A 22278-nucleotide genomic window follows, 5' to 3' on the forward strand; every position below is an offset into this window, starting at 1 on the left:
GCTACCTCCCTAAACCCTGCAGCCACAGAGAGCTGGATGTAAAACTGTCTTGATCGTGATCACACCACCGCACAAGAATTCAGGCAACAGTTTCTGTTCTGAGTATTTAAAGCATTTTAACTAAACCAGTGGTCAATATTTCTCTTTGATTAAGCACATCTCTTGAGTCTGTAATGCTTCCATATGTATATTTACTTTAAATACTCTATATTTTTAACATTACTAATTTATTGTGTATGTTGTAAAATCATATAAAAAACTGAAGTTGCAAAATATAAGATAAATGTAGAAGTTCAAAAATCTTTCTTCTGTACCCTGATTGTCAGGAGATGATATATTTAAAATATGAAGGTATAATTTTCAGTATCAAACAAACATCATTCAATAGCAAACTCCACTTAATATTAAAAACAAATTTTTCATATTTGAACTATTAGATAAAAGCTACTAAAGACTGAAAGGGTGTCAGTGAGTTAATGTGACCTTGATTTCTAGTGAAAAAGGTAAACCTGCCATCCCAATATTATAGGAGAAAAAATAATATGTCAAGGTTTTGGCTCATGATAATCAGGATAAAAAGATATTATATTTTTAAATATTCATTGTAGAAGTAAAGAGTTGCATATTTTAACAATTTGAAATTGGAAGTTAATTTACATACTTAAAATTTATATTTCTTTCTGTTGTTGTTTCTCTGACAAATTAATTTTCAGATGTCTTCTAGTCTTGATACCAGCATGTTAGTTTCTTTTAGCATTTTCCTTTTTCGGTCTTGTTCAACTATTCTTTCTCTGCTACTAGCGCATGAAGATATTCTCTTATTCTTTTCCTAGAATCTTTATTTTTTAGCTTTTAACATTCCCATTTAGATCTACAATCCAACTGAGGATGGTTTGGGAGTATAGAGTGAGCTAAGAGTCAAGATTCTATTTTTTTTTAGTAGATACCCAATTGAATCAGCACCATTTGGGGCGGGGGGTATACCTCTCTCTGCCACTCTGCAGTACCACTCTTTTCATTAATCAAGTGTTTACGTATGTTTGGATCTGTTTCTGGACTCTATTCTACTTTACTGATCTATGTGTCTATCTTTTTAAAAATTTTTTATTGGAGAATATTGGGGAACAGTGGGTTTTTCCAGGACCCATCAGCTCCATGTCAAGTCATTGTTTTTCAATTTAGTTGTGGGGGGTCACAGCTCAGCTCCAAGTCAAGTCACTGTTTTCACTCTAGTTGTGGAGGGTGCAGCTCACTGGCCTGTATGGGACCCAAACTGGCGACCTTGGTGAGCATTGTGCTCTAACCACTGAGCACCAGCTGCCCACTGGCTCCAAGCTCAAGCTGTTGCTTCTCACGGGTCCATGTGGGACTCGAACCAGCGACCTTAGTGTTATGAGCACCATGCTCTAACCACTGAGCAAACTGGCAGCCCTCTATGTGTCTATTTTTATGCCAATACCATACTACCTTAAATAACAAAGTCTTATAATAAGTCTTGGAATCGGGTAGTATAAATCTTCCAACTTTGTCCTTCTTTAACACTGTTTTCACCATTGATTTCTGGTAATATGGAAAGACCGTTGGCATTTTCATATTAATTTTAGAATCAACTTGAACTTAACACAGATACAGACACACACACACACACACACACACACGGCTGAGATTTTTATTGGTATTCTATTGAATCTATCAATCAATTTGGGAAAGAATTGACATCTTTACAAAATTGAGTCTTTAAATCCATGAACATCCCTCCATTTAGGGTTCTTAAAATTTCTCTAAGCAAACTTTTATAGTTTTCTATGCAGAAGTCTTACACGTAATTTGTTCTATTTGTATGTGGTGTTTTAAAAGTTCATGTTATTGTAAATGGTGTTAGTAATTTATTTTCTAATGTTTTCAATTGCTATATAAAAATATAATTGGTTTTTGTATATTGAACTTGCATTCATCAATCTTGCTAAATTCAATTATTAACTATAATATCTCGTCTGTAGTGTTTGGAATTTTCTAGGCACATCATATGTCATGTTATACTTAAATTTTATGTCTTTTAATCATGTGATTTTTTCCCTCTTTTTGTTTGTTAACAGGATGAATTACATTGATTGGTTTTTGAGAATTCAATACACAAACAAACAAAACCAAAAACATGAGCATAAATCACTATCCACTGCACTCTTCCAACATGTATGTATTTACCATCTTCAATGCACCAGACACATTGCTGGGTGTCAAGGACATAAAAATGAATTCAAACAGTTATTACCCTTGGGGCACTCACAGTCTAGTAAAGATAGAAATGGTTAAGATAAAAGAAGTGCCCAACTCAAGAATGTTCAAAACACTATAGAAAAGCTAGCAACTGACTGTGTTTAGAGAAATCAAGAGCAGCTTTAGGTCCTTAAAAGTGGGTCTTTAAAGAGGAAGATGACAATAATGATAATAATCTAATGTTTCCGGATGTTCACTCCCTGTCAGGCTCCTCTTCCGTGCTTCCATGTGTATTACATCATATACTTATTAAAACAACCATATAAGATAGGTACTGTTAACATCCTCCCTTATCAGATAACACACAGAGAGAATACCTTAACCAGGGAGAGACTGGCTTAAAGGAAGCCAGACAGTGACAAACATATCCATCAATGTTATCTTCCAAAAGAACAAAGCGGTTTTCTTCATCTCCCTAAGGATAATGTCTAAATTCTAGCAATGCTAGTGAGCACGAACAGAAGGAAGTTGGTTTTAGGGCGTTCTGGGGGGTATAATCTACAGACTTGGGCAAGCCGGAGCAGCATCAGAATGGTGGGGTCGGTTTTGTTTTGCTGAGGCTCATACACAATGGTCATGATCCTGAACCAGCACTGAGCAGTAGGCACAATCACCTCTGCCAACAGTGAGATACCCATAGTCTCTGTCTAACCACTCCCAGGAAATCTGAAGCAGGTAGGGGAAGAAGTCACAGTGCAAGAAGAAAGGGAACAAGCAGTGAGCGAGACAAACAAGGAGAGAGACAGCTTGAGAGGCTGCTAGAGAAAAACAAAGCTTTGGCTGTTTGCCAGTGAAATGAAAGAGATGTTTTCCCCTCCTCAAATTGTTGCAGTTTCCCAAAATAATTTTTTATCCTGGGCAGGTGGGAGTAAGTGTTCTCCCATTCCCATTGAGGATAACCTTGAGGTTTCTGGTTTGAGTAAGGGTAGTGGGGTTCCTTGAGACAGGGACACAGGACGTTTGAGGAAAACAATGCTGAGTCCAAGCTGGCACACATTACAACTGAGATGGCAACTGGAGAGAAAGGGGGGCTAGAGATAATAATCTTGGAGTCATCAGCCTCTGGTGTTCACTGAGTGGGTAAAATCACCACTTCTCTTCACTGCTCACAGCTCCTCCCTTCTGTATCTTCCTTGTCTTAGTGCTCCTCCTAACCTTCCTTACCTTCCTGGTCATCGGATTATACCCACTGTACGGTCTCCTCCACCAAATGCTACTCTCCAGAAATCATCTCCCATTGGTTTACCCTAAGTATCAGCAACTGAGAGGTTGCTGGCAGCAAATGCACTTCAGCAGATCCACAGAGCTCTAACTTTTCATGGTTTCAATTTTGCACATTCTTCTTTCTAACAGAAGCATAGCTGATAGAAGGCATTATAGAGAAAAGATAACGAATTGTCGGGCCAGGCTAGCACTTAGCATCTCAGATTGCAGGATTGTTTTGCTATTAAGATCTGACAAGCAAAACGCATTTTAATGCTCTACATCAAAGGGTCTCAGAGCCTGGAGTCCTATTATCCTTAAGTGCTACATGACAAGGGTAAGAATTATTGAGTTGTTCATAATAGGCTTTAATTTAACAACAACAACAACAGCAACGAAAAACAGAGAAAGAACTTCATATGGAAGAACGGCATGGGATTAAAGAACGACAGATTTAGGGTTAGGAAACAGATTTAACCGTGTAACTCTGGCCATCGGCCACCCACGGCGGAGGAGATCTAGGAGCTGATGGATTTCCCACCACTCCTGAATTTGTAACAAATACATACACCACAAACCATCCATGAGTATGGCCTGCCCTACTTTTTTGTTACTTTCTGTATTCCCCTTGCGGAACCTTCCCAATTTAAATGTTGGGTCCAATTGTTTGTTCCTGTTGAAGCCAGAAAACAAACCTTGCATGTAATGGATCCAAAGTTCTCCCCATAACTATACAAATGGAAGGAAATATCAAATAAAGCAATAGAATATTGTATCTTGAGCTGACTAACTAATGGCTTGTTGTGCATTAGTGTATTTGTTTTAAGGTGTCCTTTTGAATCTAGTGGAAAATAAGGGCAGAATGCTTCACAGACAATGTACTACAGTGCAATTAACTATTGGGACTTGAATTCATAAGCACAATGCCAACTAAAGCAAGGCCAGAATAATTGCTCCATGGTGAAGGTATTTGTAAACAGGGTATGCATTCCAAGAAGCCACCTGATACAGTGACAGGTCATTTGTAAATGCAGTTTATGTACATACTGTTGGGGCAGTTTCAGACAAGGACTTTAAAATAAAATCCAAACAACACTCCATGCTGGCAAGGGCAATAGAACATAATCCATCTGAATTTCCCCAAAGATACACTTAGGCAAGTTAATTTACTTAGGTTTTTCATTATTTCAATTCTGGTTTTGAGTAATGGTTTATAGTTTTTAGAGGGCTCACAATAGCTTGGTAAAGTATAATTTAATAGAAAATATAAAGAGGTTAAAAAATTTTAATATCTTTATAATGTTGCCTGATTATAAAAATAATATAAACACATGTGAAAATTTTAAGTAAAAATAAAATCAAAAGCTCTAATTTTGACATCTCTAGAGATAACAACTATTAACAATTTGGTATAAGTTATTCCTGATCTTTTCCTACAAATATATAATATATTCACACATCAATTTATAATATATTTAACAGTATTTAATATAGTTATAAATAATGTAGATAATACGTTCAACAATACTGAATAATATTCCAAAATAATGTCTATTATGTACTAAACATCGTTCTCATTTTTGGGGATACATCAGTGAACAAAACCGGCAAAATCATCACCGTCACTGAGCTTATGTTCTAGTGAGAGAAGACAGATGGTAAATAATATCCCCCCCACACACAAAAAAAAACATAAATAAATTATTTATTAGAAGGTGTTAGGAATTAGGCAGAAAAAATAGAACAAGGTAAAAGGGATTAAGAATACCAAGTGTGCCAGGGCTTACTAACAGGTAACATCTGCATAATCACTTTAAAGAGGTGAGGATGTGAGCCATGCAGCTATTGAAGGAAGAGTATTTTACCTGAGGGAGTAGCCAGTGCAAAGGCCCTGAGGTAGGTATGTGAGTGGCATGCTTTAGGAATAACAAGGAAACCAGTGTGGCTGGAGTGAGAGCTGGGGGTAGATAATGAGATATGAGATTGTGAAGGACATTGTAAACCCTTGAAAAAATGGCAAATTTGGCTTTTAAGTGAAATAAGGAGACTTTGAAGAGTTTGTGAGCAGACTTGAGATATGATGTGATTTAAAATTTAAAAGCCTCTGGCTATTGTATTGAGAACAGAGTATAGAGGGGAAGAGTGGGAGCAGAGAGAGATTAAGAAGTTATGGCCGTGAAATAGTGCAGCGATGATGGTGGCTTGAACCTAGGTGGTAGCAGTTGAGGGGTGAGAAGCAGTCAGATTCTGGATAAATTTTGCAGGTAGAGCCATTTGGACATGCTGCTGAATTAGATGTGCTACATTAGAGAATTATGCCTATAAAAATTTTGGCATATGTATCAGGAATGATTGAATTGCTTTAATAGAGACAGGGAAACAGAGAGAAGAGCAGGCTTAGAAGAAAAAAGATTGTGAGCTCTGCTTCAGAAATGTTAAGTTTGAAATGTCTATTAGAAAAATATGCCTACATATGTATATATACCCACAGATATTATTCTATGCATACTTCTACACATTATTCTAAACATATTTCTCTGTGGCTTGTTTTTTTTTTTTTTCTTGTGGATATTTTTTCATATCAGGACATATAGATTATCTCATGGGATAGAGACATTTTGTACAGGCTCAATTTGAGTCTTTATTATAATGTGGTAGGCAGAATTCTAACGGCCTCTAAGATTCCCACCCTCCACTTTATACAAGGTTTGTATAATACCCCCCGACACCATTGAATATGAGCAAAACCTGTGATAAGATAGCTACTTCTTTGTCTAGGTTATATTATATGCAAAGGTATTGGGACAGCCACTCCTGTGATTTTGTAAGTCACTCCTGACATTATGTAAGCCCCTGTCATAGCCAACTGGAGTAAGATTCTCTTGCTGGATTTGAAAAAGTAATCTGGCATGTTGTGAGAAGGCCATGTGGCTAGGACCTGAGGCAATCTCTAGGAGTAGAGGGAGACCTTTGGTCAACAGCCAGTAAGAACCTCAGTCTACAACTGCAAGGAATTCAATTCCGCCAACACCTTGAATGAGCTTTGAAAAGAATACCAAGAACCAAATGAGAACGCCACCTAGCCAATACCTTGATTTCAGCCTTGTGAGACCCTGAGTGGAAAACTCAGTTATACCATGCCCTGACTTCTGACCTACAGAAGCTAGGGGATAATAAGTGGGTGTCTGTCCTAAGCAGTTGAACTTGTGGGGTTTTGTGATGCAGCAACAGAAAATTAATATATGTGGTATTCCTGTCAATGTCTTCAGGAAACGAGCATGGATTCCCCAAGTCCCAAGGAGCAAATGATTAATAAAACTACTAAACCCACTAACATGATAACCCATGTACACAAGTGTTTCTTAAGCCACTATCAATAAACATAATCAGTCATATTTAACAGGTAATTTCCATCTTCCATCCTTTTCAAAGATCACAGTCATGTCACAGAATAAACATATCCTGATCTTCAATAAGGTTACAAAAGTTAAAGCTCAGAAATTTAGTTCTGGCCCTGTGATTATCTTATATAACCATTCTGTCATAATTTTCCACCCATGAACCAATGAGTTTGGCCATAAAACCAGGCATACTATCAAGCCCAGCAGGCACCACTCCTAAGAGTCAACTTAAATAGGCAGACAGAAGGCAAGTAATCACTGTGGCTGCCCGCTCTGCTCACCACAAGGAGGGAACGCCATTAAATATTTAACACAATCACAGAGAGAACACCCAGCAGGTGGGCAACTATGATGACTTGCCCCATAGCCCTCGCAGCATGCCCCTGACAGTACCTGGGATGAGCCTTATATCACATTAAAACCATCCCTTTGTAGCTTCTATCAAAAAGAAGACCAACAATTTCAAAACAGATTATGAAATTGAGATCATTCTCTGGCTGTGTAACTTTGGGCAGAGTTTCAGAGGAGTTCCCAGATGTTATGACATGGCAGGGAAGTCACAGAAATTGGAAATCTACTGCTCACCCCTATAAGGTAGGATCTGGTGACCATCTCCCCAGGGCAGCCCTCGGCCACAGGACATACATCCAGCCTTCACTACCTGCTGATGCCTGCTATCGCTCCTCCTCTGATCAGAGAAGGAAAGATCTGGCTTTCCCGAATACCTATGTGTTGTCAGATTATTGCCAACATCTTTTCTTTACTGTCAACAAACCATCACCGTTAACGGCCCTCTCTGGGTAGAGACTTTCCTTTTCCTTGCCCTTTGTGTCTTTGAAGGAAGGGCACATTGAATGTGGCTTGTCCACAATCCAAGGTCTGCTGGTCTGCAGCTCTGTGTAAAGGTCCCCTCATGTAGAGAAAAGGATTTGCCTTTGGTACCTCCCCGGAACAGAAAAACTAGTCCTCAATCCAACGAATATCCTCACCTGATATTTATAAGGGACCGCATGATTTACAAAACATTGATATAGAATTTTACACGTTATAATATAACCTGTATGTAAGCAGTGGAGCAGAGAGGACACAATGGTAGGTCTGCAGGCCATAAGTCCATGTGCCCGTATGGAGAGAGGAAGGAAGGGGTGGTCACTCCATTGCCCAGGCAACCACTCAGCAGCACCCACTACCCCCCACCCCACAGAGGCCACTCAGGGAGAGAGACTTGAATTCAGAATTAGAAGGTCCAGAGTCTGTTCTGCGCCCTGCCTCAAGAAAGCTGTGTGGCCTTAGAGAAGTTACTTCAGCTCTCTGAGTCTCTGGTTTTCCATCTGTAAATCAGCGAAATCTCTAATATTTCTATTAACTGAAAGTTGACATATCTATAGTATGAAGTCTCAGAATAAGACCAATCCACTTTTGAGTGTTTTATCCTAGGTCACTACATTGTCTGATGAATTAGAGTCCTTTTTCCTACTCAGTAAAGAAAATTCAGGTTGCCCGAATTCACCATTAAGCCATTGAGAAATTTAGCATAAATACTAGTGTTTAGGGTAATTGTGTTTCTGGCATTTTAAAATCCATTATGTAGACTTATGTTGAGAAAATCTGTAGGAAAAATAAGAAATGCGTTTAAAGGATTCCTCATGCTACCTCTGCAAAGTATCATTCTTGTTAACCAACCTCAAACTATTCAGGGAAGTCACTGAGTGCAGAGAACAAAAAAAGCAAGCATTTTTCCCAGTGGAGATAACAATTAGTCATTAATCCTGGATTAAAACACAACTGTTCCCTTATATTTTACCACTGATAAATAATGACTCCGTTATGATTACTGGGAAAAAATATGGATCCATATACCAGACACGAGAAGAGAGGACTCAAATCTTTGCAGGAAGACAACACAGTTCTAAAAGGTACCCTCTGTCTCTAGGATGATTCTAGAATTACTTTTAGTGAAAGAATGAAGCAATTCCATTTTGACATGTTATTATTTTCAGGGAAATAATACATTAATGAAAAAAATATTTAAAATGGTTGTCTTTATTTTATGTCCTACACCATCTTCTCTCAGGTTTTGTGGGGAGAAGCTGCCAGCCTCTTAGCCTCTTGGGGGAGTGCTTTGGCTCAGTCTGATATCTGTTTGTTTCATTATTAACATAAATAGTTGACATTGTTACTGAGGCAAAATATACTTGAGAAGGGAAGAAGCCTAAGCAGATAAATAATTTTGCTTTTCCTGGTGTGATACACAACACGCACACACACACAACATACACACACATTTGTGTATACTGTCTACTAAATGCTTTTATATAGGAAGATCTCTCTCTCTTTTTTGCTCCCCTTCTCTCATCTCCATTTGTATTAATTCCTTTACAACTTTTTTTACACCTCAGCATAAGAAGAAAAACATAACTTTAAATTCTAGTACCACGCAAAGAGAATGTGTAAAAATCACGGTATAATGCATCTTCAATTTGCATTTAAAATCCCGTATTAGCTGTGTGGCAGATTGAAAGCACTTAGATGGAAAGTCAAGAAATAATGATGGTCTAAATACATGCTTTATTTTATCATAGGGTAGAAAAGTGATTTCACGAAACCGTTACTGCTTAACCTACCACAGTTTACTGTCTTCAGACATCATTGCTTCTAACTACTGGATCAGGGCATGAAATTTTTATGCCCAATGCCACCAAAATAACTGTTGCATTTTTGCTCGAGAGTCCACAGTGTTCTTTTTATGATCAGTGGGGCAGACTGCCTTATTGGAATGGACTGTGAGTGTGAAAAAAAAAAGTAAAATGGCTGTCTCACTACTCAGGAAGAGAAGTAAGAGTCTGCTCATAGACATAAGGATATGGTATATTCAAGCTCACTATATTGTATTATCTCAAGAAGTAGTCTTGAGCTATTAAGCATGCTTGCTACATGTACTGTTAAAAATAAAAGCAATGATTGGAAAGTAATTTCCCATTTCTTATAAAGTTGAAAATACTTATAGCCTATGACCAGCATGTCATTGTCCTAAGTATAGATGCCAGAAAAACTCTTGCACCTGTGCGCTGAGAGCCATGCACAAGAATGCCCTTGGCAGTTATGTATGTCACAGCAAAAGAGTTAATACAAATATCCATCAACACTATAGTGGATAAATAAAATGAGGCTTATTCATGCAATGGGATACTCTGCAGCAGTGAAAATAAATGAATGAATTACAAATTCATGTGACTCAGGAATACACGAGTATGTATATAGCCACAGGAGAATACATACAGTATAATTAATTTATATAAACTTCAGAGACACACAAACTATAACAATATATTTGGCAGAGATTCAAACATGTGTGATGAAACTATCTAGAAAGCAAAGGAATGCTAAATTCAAATTGGATAGTAGTTACCTCTGTGGAAAGTAAAGGAGATGGGATTAGGGAAGATTAACACAAAGATTCAAAAGTAATGATCATAATCTTTTTCTTAAATTGGAAGGTGGATGTTTACTGCATTATGTTTCGTTATACCTTTACATGTGTCATATTAAACAACTTTTTTAAATGGTATAATTTGTTGATTCTTTTTGCTTCCCTAGAATTTGAGTCTATGGTCGAAAGCTAAGAGGAGAATAACAGAAATCTATACCAAATTTAGCCCTATAATTTGGGGTAGGAATCAACCGTGATCTATTGACATCTCATCTAATAGGTTGACTTTGTAACAATGAATTGGCAATTAATGATTTGTCTGCATAGCAAGCCTTTCAGTTTTTTTCAGTTATTACCAATGTTAATAATAGAGGACTGAGAGCACTTCTTCATAAAACTGTATGCCTAGAAATCTGTTCTTCAGTATTCTCCCTTTCAAATCAAGGAGGCATGAAACATAGCAAAAGGCAAAACTTCATAAAATCAGTCCTAACACAATCATAATGCTAAAGTGTATGACTATTGACATCTATAAATCATTTCTACTCTGTCAGTCACAGAACTCAGGTGGTGGTGTTCTTATTTACAGCAGGAGAACTGAAGAAGCTTTGGGCTGTGCGCTTTCCCAGGAAGGTAACTAAAGTTCAGAAATCGTGTATCAGAACTGAGGAGCGCTAGAGGGTGGTCAGCATTGGGACGCCTAAAGGCACACACTGGCGATATGCCCAACTTAGACTGGGAATTCATGACAGTATTTCCAAGACGGGAGACTCTCAGCCTGATACTCAAGAATGAATAGAGTAACTTCTGGTCAAGATGGCAGAATAGGTAAGTGCTATGCTTGCCTCCTCTCATGACCACATCAAAATTACAGCAAAATTATAGAAAAATTACCTTTGAGAACCACCTAAAGATTGGCTGAACAGAACTCCTATCAGTAGGAGTATAGAGAAGAAGCCACAATGAAACTACATCGAGGATGTAGCCTGGGGGAAGAGACTTCCAGGCAGTTAGAGAGAGGTTGAGATTTGGGAATTTACCATTTCCCTGCAGAGATCTGCAAAGATGATCTGACTGAAGTTAGTATCAGACTTTGATTCCGGCCTCCCCACCATCATTGTGTCCCACTCCAGACATTGGAGACAGCACAGCACACGATTAAGAGTAAGGGCTGTGGAATCTGAGGCTAGGACTGACTCCGTGTCTGTCTCCAGAGTCTTAGACCAGCTCTCATTTAGGATTAAATGTTCAGTTATTACTAATCTATCCTCTGTTCTGTAGCCAGTGTGATCTTCCTCTCTAAAATACAACTCCTGCTTCTCCCCTATTTAAAACTCAACTACTAGATCCCCATTGCCCCCAAAACAATCGATTCCTAACCTCTAAACATGGCTTTCAAAGTCTTTAAGTGATCTGGCCCCTGCTTCCCTCTCCAGCCTCATCCAGCTGGCCTTTCAGCCACATTAACACATCTTAGTTCCCCAGCTCCCCATGCTCTCTCAGCTTGGCCTGAACAGATGTCTCCTTTCCCTTCCTCACCATAAAACTCCTGTTACTTTTTAGATATTAGCTTGGCAATCTAGAATAAAAAGCTTGTAATTTATTGAACACTTGTGCACACACACACGTAGAGATATTTTATAAGTTCATGTAAGTTTATCTGCATGATACTCTATACTACCTTAGAATTTAAACTTCTGCAAGTCAGAATCTATATTGTTTTAATATACTCTGTATATCAGCACAATGTACCTATATAACTAACATTAAACAATAAGAAACCAACTTATTACCTCTCAGGAGCAATTTTGAAAAATATGGTGGTTGTCCTAGCATTTATTGGGAAATAACTATGTTATATACACTTTTTATTATTATTAGCTATTTCATAGTTTAATATAAACTATGTTTAATATAAAATGTACATGGGTACATTTAATGCATGGGTCCATGTATATGGGTACATTGTATGTTACATGTACCCAACAATAAAAAAGCATCAGACTAATACCTAATAGACAGCCATTCTGCCATAAAGCAAGACAGAGAGAGGAAGGTTTTCAGTCAGTCAACAGGGGGCAGTGCAAAAAATCAGATCACAGGGGAATGATGTGAAAGACTTGCCAGTCAACTCCGGCTGTTAATCTGTATGATGTCCCTTTTTTGCTCCAACCAGCAGACCCTCAACAGGGTGATAACTGAACCCTTAGGCTCCTGCACAAAAGGACTCCTCTTACCTCAGCATCAAAGCGAGGGTCCTGGTAGGCGTCACTGATGTTCACTGGGAGGCCTGTAGAAGCCACAAGCTCGGCAACGCTATTGTTTATCAGCCAGTCAGAGTAGGATGATTTCTCCATGCTTTCTTTGAAACTGTCAGAACACCAACGCGGGCAGGAAGAAAAGAGAGAAACATAAGTCTGCTGGAAAGCAAACCCTACACAACTACACTCAGGGCAGGATTATCTATCCTCATTAAGAAGAGGTAAGTGACTTCAGTCACAAAACAATAGCGAGGTAATTATCAGTAACTATTTCAAAAAGACTTACCTGCTATAGCATAAAATAATCACAGACATGGGCAGAAATGATAGATTGTCTATGATCTGGAGAACAACTCTAGGTTGCATTTAGGCCCAAAGCAGGCAGACACAAAGTAGATAATCGGAGTTGACAAGAGCACGTCAATGCAGTGGCATAAGTTCCACTGACCTCCCCAGCCCACCCCCCGTAACTGAGCAGACTAGATATCTGGCACCAAGAAAAATTAAACTCAAGAATGGGGAAAAAAATCAGAAACTAAATTGAGAATTTACAAACTTTTAAATGTAGCAAAAGAGTACGTCTAGATGATGTGTAATCTTAGAATTATGTTAACTGATTTTGGTAGTGTCAGAGCATGTTTCTTAACAACATCAAAAAAAAACCCCAAACATTTCCTACTTATAAAATCTCACTAGAAAACCTGTTTTAACTCTACTGACCCCTGACATTAATAATTCAAATTATGTTCACATTTGATTGAACAAGGAATTTTATACTAAATGATTTTGTGAATTTGCCCTTGTATCACCTTCACTACGAACACCAAATTTTGGAAATGTTGTAAAAATTGGAAAGATTCCCTACTCCTTCCCTTCCTTACTTTGTTTCTGCCCTAGGTACACACTGCCAGGAGTTGTAGAAATGCAAATTTGAGTACCCTTCAACTTAGCAGTATCAAAGTAAATTTTCATGGAGGACATTAGATTTGTGGCTTAGAAGGCAGTAACTGAAATTATGTAAATGAATGCAAGAATATCAGGGCAATGTTTTCCAAAGTACACTCTGTGGAACCCTGGATTCCTGGAGATGTTGTTAATAACTATGCTACAGCAGCAGTAATAACAACAGCTCCTCTGGCTTTTAAATCCAAACTGCATTATATGTAAGAAAAACACTAATCACTGTTCAGAGTCATTGTTGTGATACAATAATGTGCCTGTGAGGAATTTGTGCCCCACTGAGAATGCCAGGCACTGGCATGGAGAGGCCACCAGATGCATTAATGAGTGGGAAACACAGGCATTATTTGCCATCATTAATATATCTCATTTGTAATGATCGCCGGTCTGTATCTGATAAATTCAACATATATTGGTGGTGTTATTCATCCTTTATTGCATATTAAATATTACTAGTACATAAACTTATTCTCTATGTATCATTGTCTGAAAAATGGAAGTTTTAATAAAAAGCTGAGTCTTGTCTTTCGCGGATGGTGTCTAAATCAAAGAAGTAAAAAGACCGAGGACTTCAAAGATAAGATGAAGCTTTTATTTTCTGGAAAAAAAAAGTAGTAAGAAAAATGTCCATGTTTCATTTTCTCTTTGCTATATTATACCTGTGACAAGTGAAATTTTATGTTGTGCTGCAATGAAAGCAAAATAGAGGAAGAAACGTGAGAATGCACCTGATATGAGGATCCAACTTAATGGAGTCATTTCTAAGTTTATAAAAGCGTGGGATTGAATGTTGATCATGTCTTGCAGCAATGAATTGGTCTGTCAATTCACTCTGTGCTGTCTGTGTACTTTATTCCACACTACCATTTTTGAAAAGAGTTCTGTGACAAAATAGTGTGGAAAATGCTGACCTAGTGTGTGGTGGGAGGAAGAGCTGCAGGGGGACCTGGGGATGAGCCAGGGAAGGAACCTGAGAAAGGGTTTTGGTAAGGAGAGGCAGAGGGCCCCCAAAGGGGGAGCAAAGAAGGAACCAGTTTTACCAAGTGTCAAAAACCTTTAAACTGGTTCTTTCAGGATGGGCAAGAGTTCAGCAAGAAGGATTGGAGGGGTGAGGAGGAAAGCACCGATGGAGGATGAAACAGCGGAAACAAAAGACACAAAGGCAGCAGAGAACAATGGTGTGTTCTTGGGACACTGAGTAATCCCCTTTGATGACAGCACAGGATACATGCTGTGGGCGAATAAGACAGAAAAGGAGTTCAGGGCTTAAAAGTGAAGGCTGTAACCAAGGAGCTGAGACCTTTGTGACAGGCAGTGGGGAGCCACTTGAGTACTGAGCAGGGAAGCAACACAATTCCAGCTGTGATTTTAGAAAGCTTATCCAGGAACAACGAGCAAGAAGAACTGGTTAAGAGAGACTGAAGGTGGGAGAGGTTCCTCTATACCACTGAAGCTGAGCCGCTGGCCACTCAGAAGGTACCGCAGAAGATTCCGCAGGCCTTGGTGGGCAAGCAGCAGTGGCTGACATTTCGTTCCTGCATGCCTGTGAATTATCAGCAGAAGTGACTTGTTTTGAGGAGTGGCGAGATGAGGAAATATAACAGACATTCTGTCAGCCTAGAACTCATTATTCATGGTGGAAAATCCAGGACCAGAAGCTATAACAAGTCTTTCAGACTGTAAATACTAACATAGAGTTAGGATTATCTTCTGGGAGAATAAAATTGATAAGATCGCTCAGAGAATGTATAGGGAAACCTATATCTAGGAGAAGGAAGAAGAAAAGCAGTAACAAAGGGAGAGAGGATATAGAGAAGAAGGAGAAAAGGAAAAGCAAACTTATCATCCCCCATGGTGAGCCAAGGGTCAGACTAAGTCTTTTACCTAACTAATTTTTTTGTCCTCACTCACATAAATCCTGAGATGGGTACAGTTCTCTACATGTTACAGATCAGCAAACTGAGACACAGAGATGCTATTTAATTTTCTTAAGTGGAGATAGGGTTTTCAGCTAAGTGTGACTCCAAAGCCCCAGATTATTCTGTTTATCCTGTTGCCTCTCAAGGAAAGAGTTAATGGGTAAGAGGACAGCAAGAATAGTAGGAAGGAATAGAAGGAAGGGCCAGTCAACATCACAGAGAGTTTCAGGGAGATGCTGCAGATAATAAACACTTCAGTCTGAGACTGAAGTCAAAGGAAGAGGGAGGAAAACACATTGGATTTAATTAATAATCCAGAGCTTTAATTCCCAAAGAAGATGATGATGGAAATACTCACTGAGCAGGGGCTCCTGAACACCTCATTCTAAATGTAAAACATGCTTAGAATCTAGTTTAGTGTAGGCTGCATTTATATAGATGTCATTAGAAAATTGTTGGACAGTGTAGGAGAACCAACTATGCAAGGCACTGCACACAGGCACTATTGAGGTGGTTTCTAGAAAGTATAAGCTATCATCTCTGCTCTCATGGAGATGGCCACCTGGATGGGGAGATGAGAGAGAAACATATCTGACATTTAAACAATGTGCAATGTAAATGCCTAGTTCAACTTTCAAATGAAATATTTGTCACACGGCTGTGTTGACTACTTGCCAGGTCAATTGTACCAATTATGAATGAGGAATCAGTACAGGGAGGAAGAAACCACTTGAGGTGCGGTAATCTAGCCATAGCTTCACAGAGGAGGTGAGATACGAACTGACCTGTACATGCAACAATGCAAACAGACTTTCTGAACACTTCTCAGTTTCTTCTGTTGAATGTTGCACAGACACATAAATTAAGGCCCAGGGTGACAGAATGCTCAGAGAGAGAGTCAGGAAGGTTGAGTTGTCATTTTAGTATTTATATTACATTCTGGCTTTTGCACCAGTTCAACATTCCAAATCCTAATGTTTTATTGTAATGTCAAATCATGACACTGAGTTAGAGCTTTCAAAACCTTGCTTCTTTTCTTAAAAAAATAAAGTATCTTGTTTTAGGATTAAGACTATGAGATTTAGAGTCAGATATACCTGATTCAAATGTCTATTTTGGCACTTCCAAGCAAAACGACCTCAGACAAGTTACTTACATGCCATCTTAAAATAAGTATAACATTGCTACTTAGATATCATGCAGATTAAGGTAATAATTTATGCAAGTGTTTCCCCGAAAATAAGACCTAGGGGGACAATCACCTCTAATGCATCTTTTGGAGCAAAAATTAATATAAGACCCAGTCTTATTTTACTATAATATAAGACATAATATAATACAATATAACATAATATAATATAATAGTGGGTCTTAAATTGATTTTTGCTCCAAAAGATGCATTAGAGTTGATTGCCTGGCTAGGTCTTATTTTCGGGGAAACATGGTATCTAGCTCATAGTAAACATTTTTAAAAAGTATCAACTTTTTAACAACTTCTAAGGTAAATTCTGCATGTGACAGTACCTCTTTGTACATTTCATCAATGTAGTGTTGTGAATTTAATCACAAAGGAAAGGGCCCAAATTATTTCTTCCTTATGAGGGACCCATCTGGCTTAAAGGATCAGCTATTTCTTAACCCTATAGCTGACCCTATAGGTCAACTCTTTCTGACTTATGAGGGCTCTTTTATTCTGTATATTTTCTTTCCAATTAAAAGGGTCAGGCTTGATAGTTCCTAATAGGTCTTATGTTTTTAATAGGCTTTTGGAAGCTTAAATTAATATCCAAAATTGCATTAACCAACTTTGTAGAGCTCCCCAAATCTGACCAGAGATAACAAAGACCAACAAATCCAACACTAAGATTTTCATTTTGTGCCAGAACCAAGATAAGGAGAGTCACCACAGTTTGGAAACACATCAATAATTTGATTACTCTGCAGCTCGTGGGTACAAATGAAATCATGTCAACTCAGTGGATCTCAGCTACCATGCACATCCCTGCAAGACCATAGACACCTCCAAGTCCTCTCCCCACCCCCAGTCTATAGGGAGACATTCTTTCATTTGAGGCACCTTGTCAAAGCCCACTGCTTCGAATCCACCTGAGGGAGGCAAGGCACTGGTTCCCAAGCTCTGCAGAGTACTTAGGCCCTTGGTGGTGTACATTGTCACAAGTTTCCTCATTAAACAGCCCCTTTAGCTTCTGCCCATAGCCCTCTCTGTATAGGTAGGGGGTAGGGGTGAGCTGACTGTCTATATACAGATGGGTTCCTGTGGGCTAACTCTTTCTCTCAGCAAAAAGAAAAAGATGCTTATCAATCATCTGATGCACGTGGACATCTAGTGTGAGTGTTGGTAGGTATGCATGTATGTTGCTAAGCTATTGCACACCAGAGCACTATAGAGAGAGAGAAAATGGCTTAGAATTCTTGACAACGTTCATTTGCTGATGGAAACCAAAGGTTGGTTGAGAAACCATTAAAATATTTCCAAAGTTTGTCTGTTTTAACATCTGTCCATTTATATCTGTCCATTTATGTCCGTTTTAATATCTGCTATTTTGACTCTTGTAAGTGAGGATATTTTTTAAAAATGCGATTGGATGAAAAAAAGAAAACACATCAGAAAAAAAAAATCCTTGAAATAAGAGTCTGAGAAAAGTAAAATAAGTATAATGGTCATGTAAACTTCAGTGAAACTTCCTTAAAAAGCAAAATGAACCATTTAGCTTATTTTTAACTCTTAAAGAAGTAGACTCCCTAAGATCCAGATTCATTTAAAATAACAAATGAATTGTAAAGAAATCCTTTAGCTTGTGTTTTACTAGAACCAAGTGCATAAGAAGATGTTAAGTTTTTAAGTGAGTTTCCTATAAAAGCTGCAGTTTAGGTTCTCCTTCAGCGGCATCTTGCCTCCAAGTGTGAGACACAAGCTGACTTCAAGCAGAGTTTCATGAGCTCAAATATACTTACTCTGAAGGGATAAAAGAAAATTGCCCTCTTACAGAAAACACGTAATTCCTGAAATGTGGCTGTCCCTGAAGTGAGGGTCAGTGAAGTAGATACAAGTTGCAGAGTGGGATAGTACAAAAATCGATACAAGTAAAACAAAAAGACAAAATAAAATACCTCAGGACAAGTAACTTCACCATCTTCAACTGTCTGAAAAAACAACAACTCTTAGCTAAAGGTTCAAACACAGAGAACTGCATGAAAACAAACTTTAAATTACTTTTTAGAATTCTCAAAATGAATCTCCAAATTGAAAAACAAAAGATCTGACTGGAGTGATATTAATCATTTGACTGTGTCTGTATTGACATTTTTGTTCTCAACACTAGCGTTTACCCTAGTCTTCACTAGAGACTCCTAAGACTTTACTCTTTCAAGAATGAACATTGGTTGGACCCCTACTACATGCTAGACAGTAGTGGGATGAATCTTCCATAAAGTGATCAATAAGGGTTTTGACATTTTGCTGAAAGGAGTTGACACATGGGAACCCATCTATATGTGGATGGTCAGCTCAGTCCTGCACTTACCTATACAGAAAGAGGAACAGGCAGAAACTAAAGGCCCATATCTTCAATGAGCTCCCTAACAATGACAATGCATTGTGATTAATACCCTGATGGAAGGATGTACAAGATATTATTGGAACAGAGAAAAGGGTCAGTTCTGTTTGGGTTGGGAGTGGTATTTGGGGAAATACTTCACAAAGGAAGTTGGTCTAACTGGTCTTTGTAGCATTAGTAAGAATTTACCTGGCAGAGAAAGTAAAAACAATTCAGACATAACCACACATGAGTAAAGCTTTAGAAGTGTGAGGTTTTTTTCTGTATTGATAAGATAAATAGTTGAGCTAAAACTTAGGAAACATGGTGGAAGTGATGAGTAAAGCTACAATAGAAAGGGCCAACCAATACATTACGTGGGTCCGTGCACACATTTTGTATCTGTAACCACATATGTACCGATGATTCCCACATCCATAGCTGCAGCCCATTGAGTCCCAAGTTCCCTACATACATATATCCAAGCACTTTCTGGACGTTCCTCTTGATTATCTCGAGGCACCTCGAATTCAACATTTTCACGAATGAACTAACACACTTTCCTTGATGTGCTAACAATCATTAATAAAAAGTGTTACTATTAACTAAAAAGAGATCATTGGGTTAGGAATAGAAGTTTCTACATACTTGTACGTAGACACAATCTGTGTTGTCAGTGTCGAGCAATGATTGTTAATCACCCTCTGACAGCTTTAGTGTTATCCCGTTGGGGGAGGATTCAGAGATGCGAAGAGTCAGAAAGCCCAACAACTCTTTAGGACAGACATTTTTTTATGCTTTGCAAATAAAAACTAATTTTTTGATCTATAGGTTGTGCTTGGTACTATTTGCCATTTTGCTTCATTGACTAGAGGTCTGTTTGAACTTTGGTTCACAAAGAGAAACTCCATTTCTTACTTTTTCTTCTCAGGTAAACCTGTCTATCCCTGAGCCCGTCCTCCAGCTTGTGCAACATTATTTGAAGTTATCTTTCAATTAAGAGCTTAAGGAACTAAGTCAATACCAGTGGGACTCAAAGCTAGGGCCCCAGCAGGAGAGTCTCAAACACCCAGAACTGGGGCATTAATAATCTCCTACTGGCTTCCGTATATCTTTGAAGATTACCAAATAAGTCTTTAGTCATAAAAAGTAATGAGGGAACATGTAATTAGCAAGCAGAACCAGCTGGTCAGTTCTTACTCTATGTTAGGAGAGGAAGGTGCTCTAACTTGCAGAAGTTCCTGAAGCTTATCATGACCTATTAATAGATTTGCCTTTAAAGTCTTGCCCGAGGAAACTTCATCATACACTTATTTCTCTCAGTTTAAGCATTCTATGTTACAGAAATTAAGACATAGGGACCAAAGAACACATTTTCTATCCTTGATTTCCTCAAGTTAAACAATTAGGATGAGATTTTTCACCCCAAGGAGTTGGTGTCACTTTGGGAAAGTGACTCTATGATGGGTGTCAAATGGCATTGCTGTGAGTGGTTGGTGTCTACAATTTTGCATCATATAGTGACAACTGCTTGGTTTTACAGTCAAGCAAATCTAGTGGGTTTTTTTGTTTTTGCTTTTGTTTTTGTATCTTGGTCCAACATTTCTTAGCTATGAAACGACAGATAAAGCTTTAATAACTCTGATGCTTAGTTTCCATAATGGAAAATAGGGGAAATAAAACCCGTTTACAGGGCTGTTCTAAGGATACCATAAAAGAATGTTGAAGAATGCACAGCACATAGAAACCTCTTAATAAATATCAGTTCCTTATATCACAAAGATATTTCTTTTATTAAAGACATTAAGGTAAGACATGCTTTGCTTAATTGCTTATTTCCTGAGGCAGCAGAGATGTTACTGTTTTTGACTGTGGCATCATTGTCAGATTTGGAAAGGTGCTGAGAAAATGTGCTAGCTGGCAAAATTGTTGATAGTAGAGCACACGGTTCAAATTCTACCCCATTAGATAGCTCAAATAGCCCCTCTACAGTCTCTCTTTGGGAGTTTTGTGACCTCCATCCAACTGTTCTGGACTGACAGCATACCGTCCCAGTAAGTCCTGGGCATCTGCCTACACAGCAAGAAAGGAGTAGTAGACTCAATGTGTTAAAATATTAACTAAAGCATGTTAAATGAGAGACCTACAAAAGTAAGAGAGTCAAATATAAAAGCCAATTGTTAAGGCTTTTGAGTTGCCATAATTCTATTTACTGCATAGCATCAATCCAAGGGACAGCTGACCTACATAGGTTACTTTATTATGTTTGATCTCAATACTTATTCATGTGTCTTCTTGTTCATGGAATGTTTTTATAGCTTTCATTCTCCTCTGTGACAGTTCTACCAGAGTGACAAGCCCACTGATCTGAAATAAACAAGGATAATGAGAAGGTTTGTCTGTCACTTGAGTTTTCATGTTCAAAGACAGGAAAAAGAGAAAAAAAAAAGAAACTATATATGTTTAAGAGGTAAAGGTTAGATGCTTGGGAAATATGTATGCTTGCGTTTCTTAAGAGTTTGGAAGGTATATAACTTTATTACAAATATTTCCTCTCCTTCATTGATGTTTAATTTTTATAATTAGCACCATACAAATGGGGCATAGACACATATACCACGAGTGTAATGGAAAGTATTTATAGAATGCATTTATTACGGGGGAAATCATGCAAGCCCGGAAGTATTGAAAGTTACATGGTTCCCTGAGACTTATGCTTAGGTTACCTATAAAGTGATTTAATGGAAACATTGTAACTTCATAATACTGTATATTTCTGGGGACAGGAGGCAGAAAATATCTAGGTGACTATGTACAATGGAACGTCATGGTAAAGAAGTAGCCTTGATACCAAGAGGGAGCCTCAGAGCTCAGTCTCTGGTACTAGTTTAGTCTTGCATCGAGCTAACTCAGACCTACTGAGACACTTCCTTGCTAAACTAATGAAAGAGGGTAGAAATGAACCTCCGGAGCCATCTGGATCTCTTTTCTTCAGTTAGCAACATTAAATATTGTCGTAAGGAGGCTCAGCAGCCCTGACTTTGCTAGGCCCTGGACAGTTAAAAAGAATGTCCTAAGGTTCTTGTTTAAAGTTACATAGAAGCATAAATCTTGCTTGTGTTCCAAGATGACTGGTGGTAGTGATGACAGAACTGTTTTAATTTTTAATGTTTCAAACACTTTTTTTCATTTCCTTGAAATCAGAAGTTATTACATTTTTATTTATACCATGTCTCCCTGAAAATAAGACCTAGCCAGACCATCAGCTCT

At 38.2% G+C, this 22278-nt stretch overlaps 1 protein-coding gene across 3 annotated transcripts in view; it reads right to left on the reverse strand.

Moving 5' to 3' along the window:
- Positions 1–22278, reverse strand: part of PDE11A (phosphodiesterase 11A) — a 324817-nt gene that overhangs the window by 150466 nt on the left and 152073 nt on the right. For all 3 annotated transcript variants that reach the window (XM_019739325.2, XM_019739326.2, XM_074338486.1), the window contains exon 6: positions 12549–12681. In XM_019739325.2, the coding sequence (XP_019594884.2) occupies positions 12549–12681 (133 nt within the window). The remainder of the gene's footprint in view (positions 1–12548; positions 12682–22278) is intronic.

Source organism: Rhinolophus sinicus, linkage group LG01, assembly GCF_036562045.2.
Source record: "Rhinolophus sinicus isolate RSC01 linkage group LG01, ASM3656204v1, whole genome shotgun sequence".
Taxonomy (NCBI): Eukaryota; Metazoa; Chordata; class Mammalia; order Chiroptera; family Rhinolophidae; genus Rhinolophus; species Rhinolophus sinicus.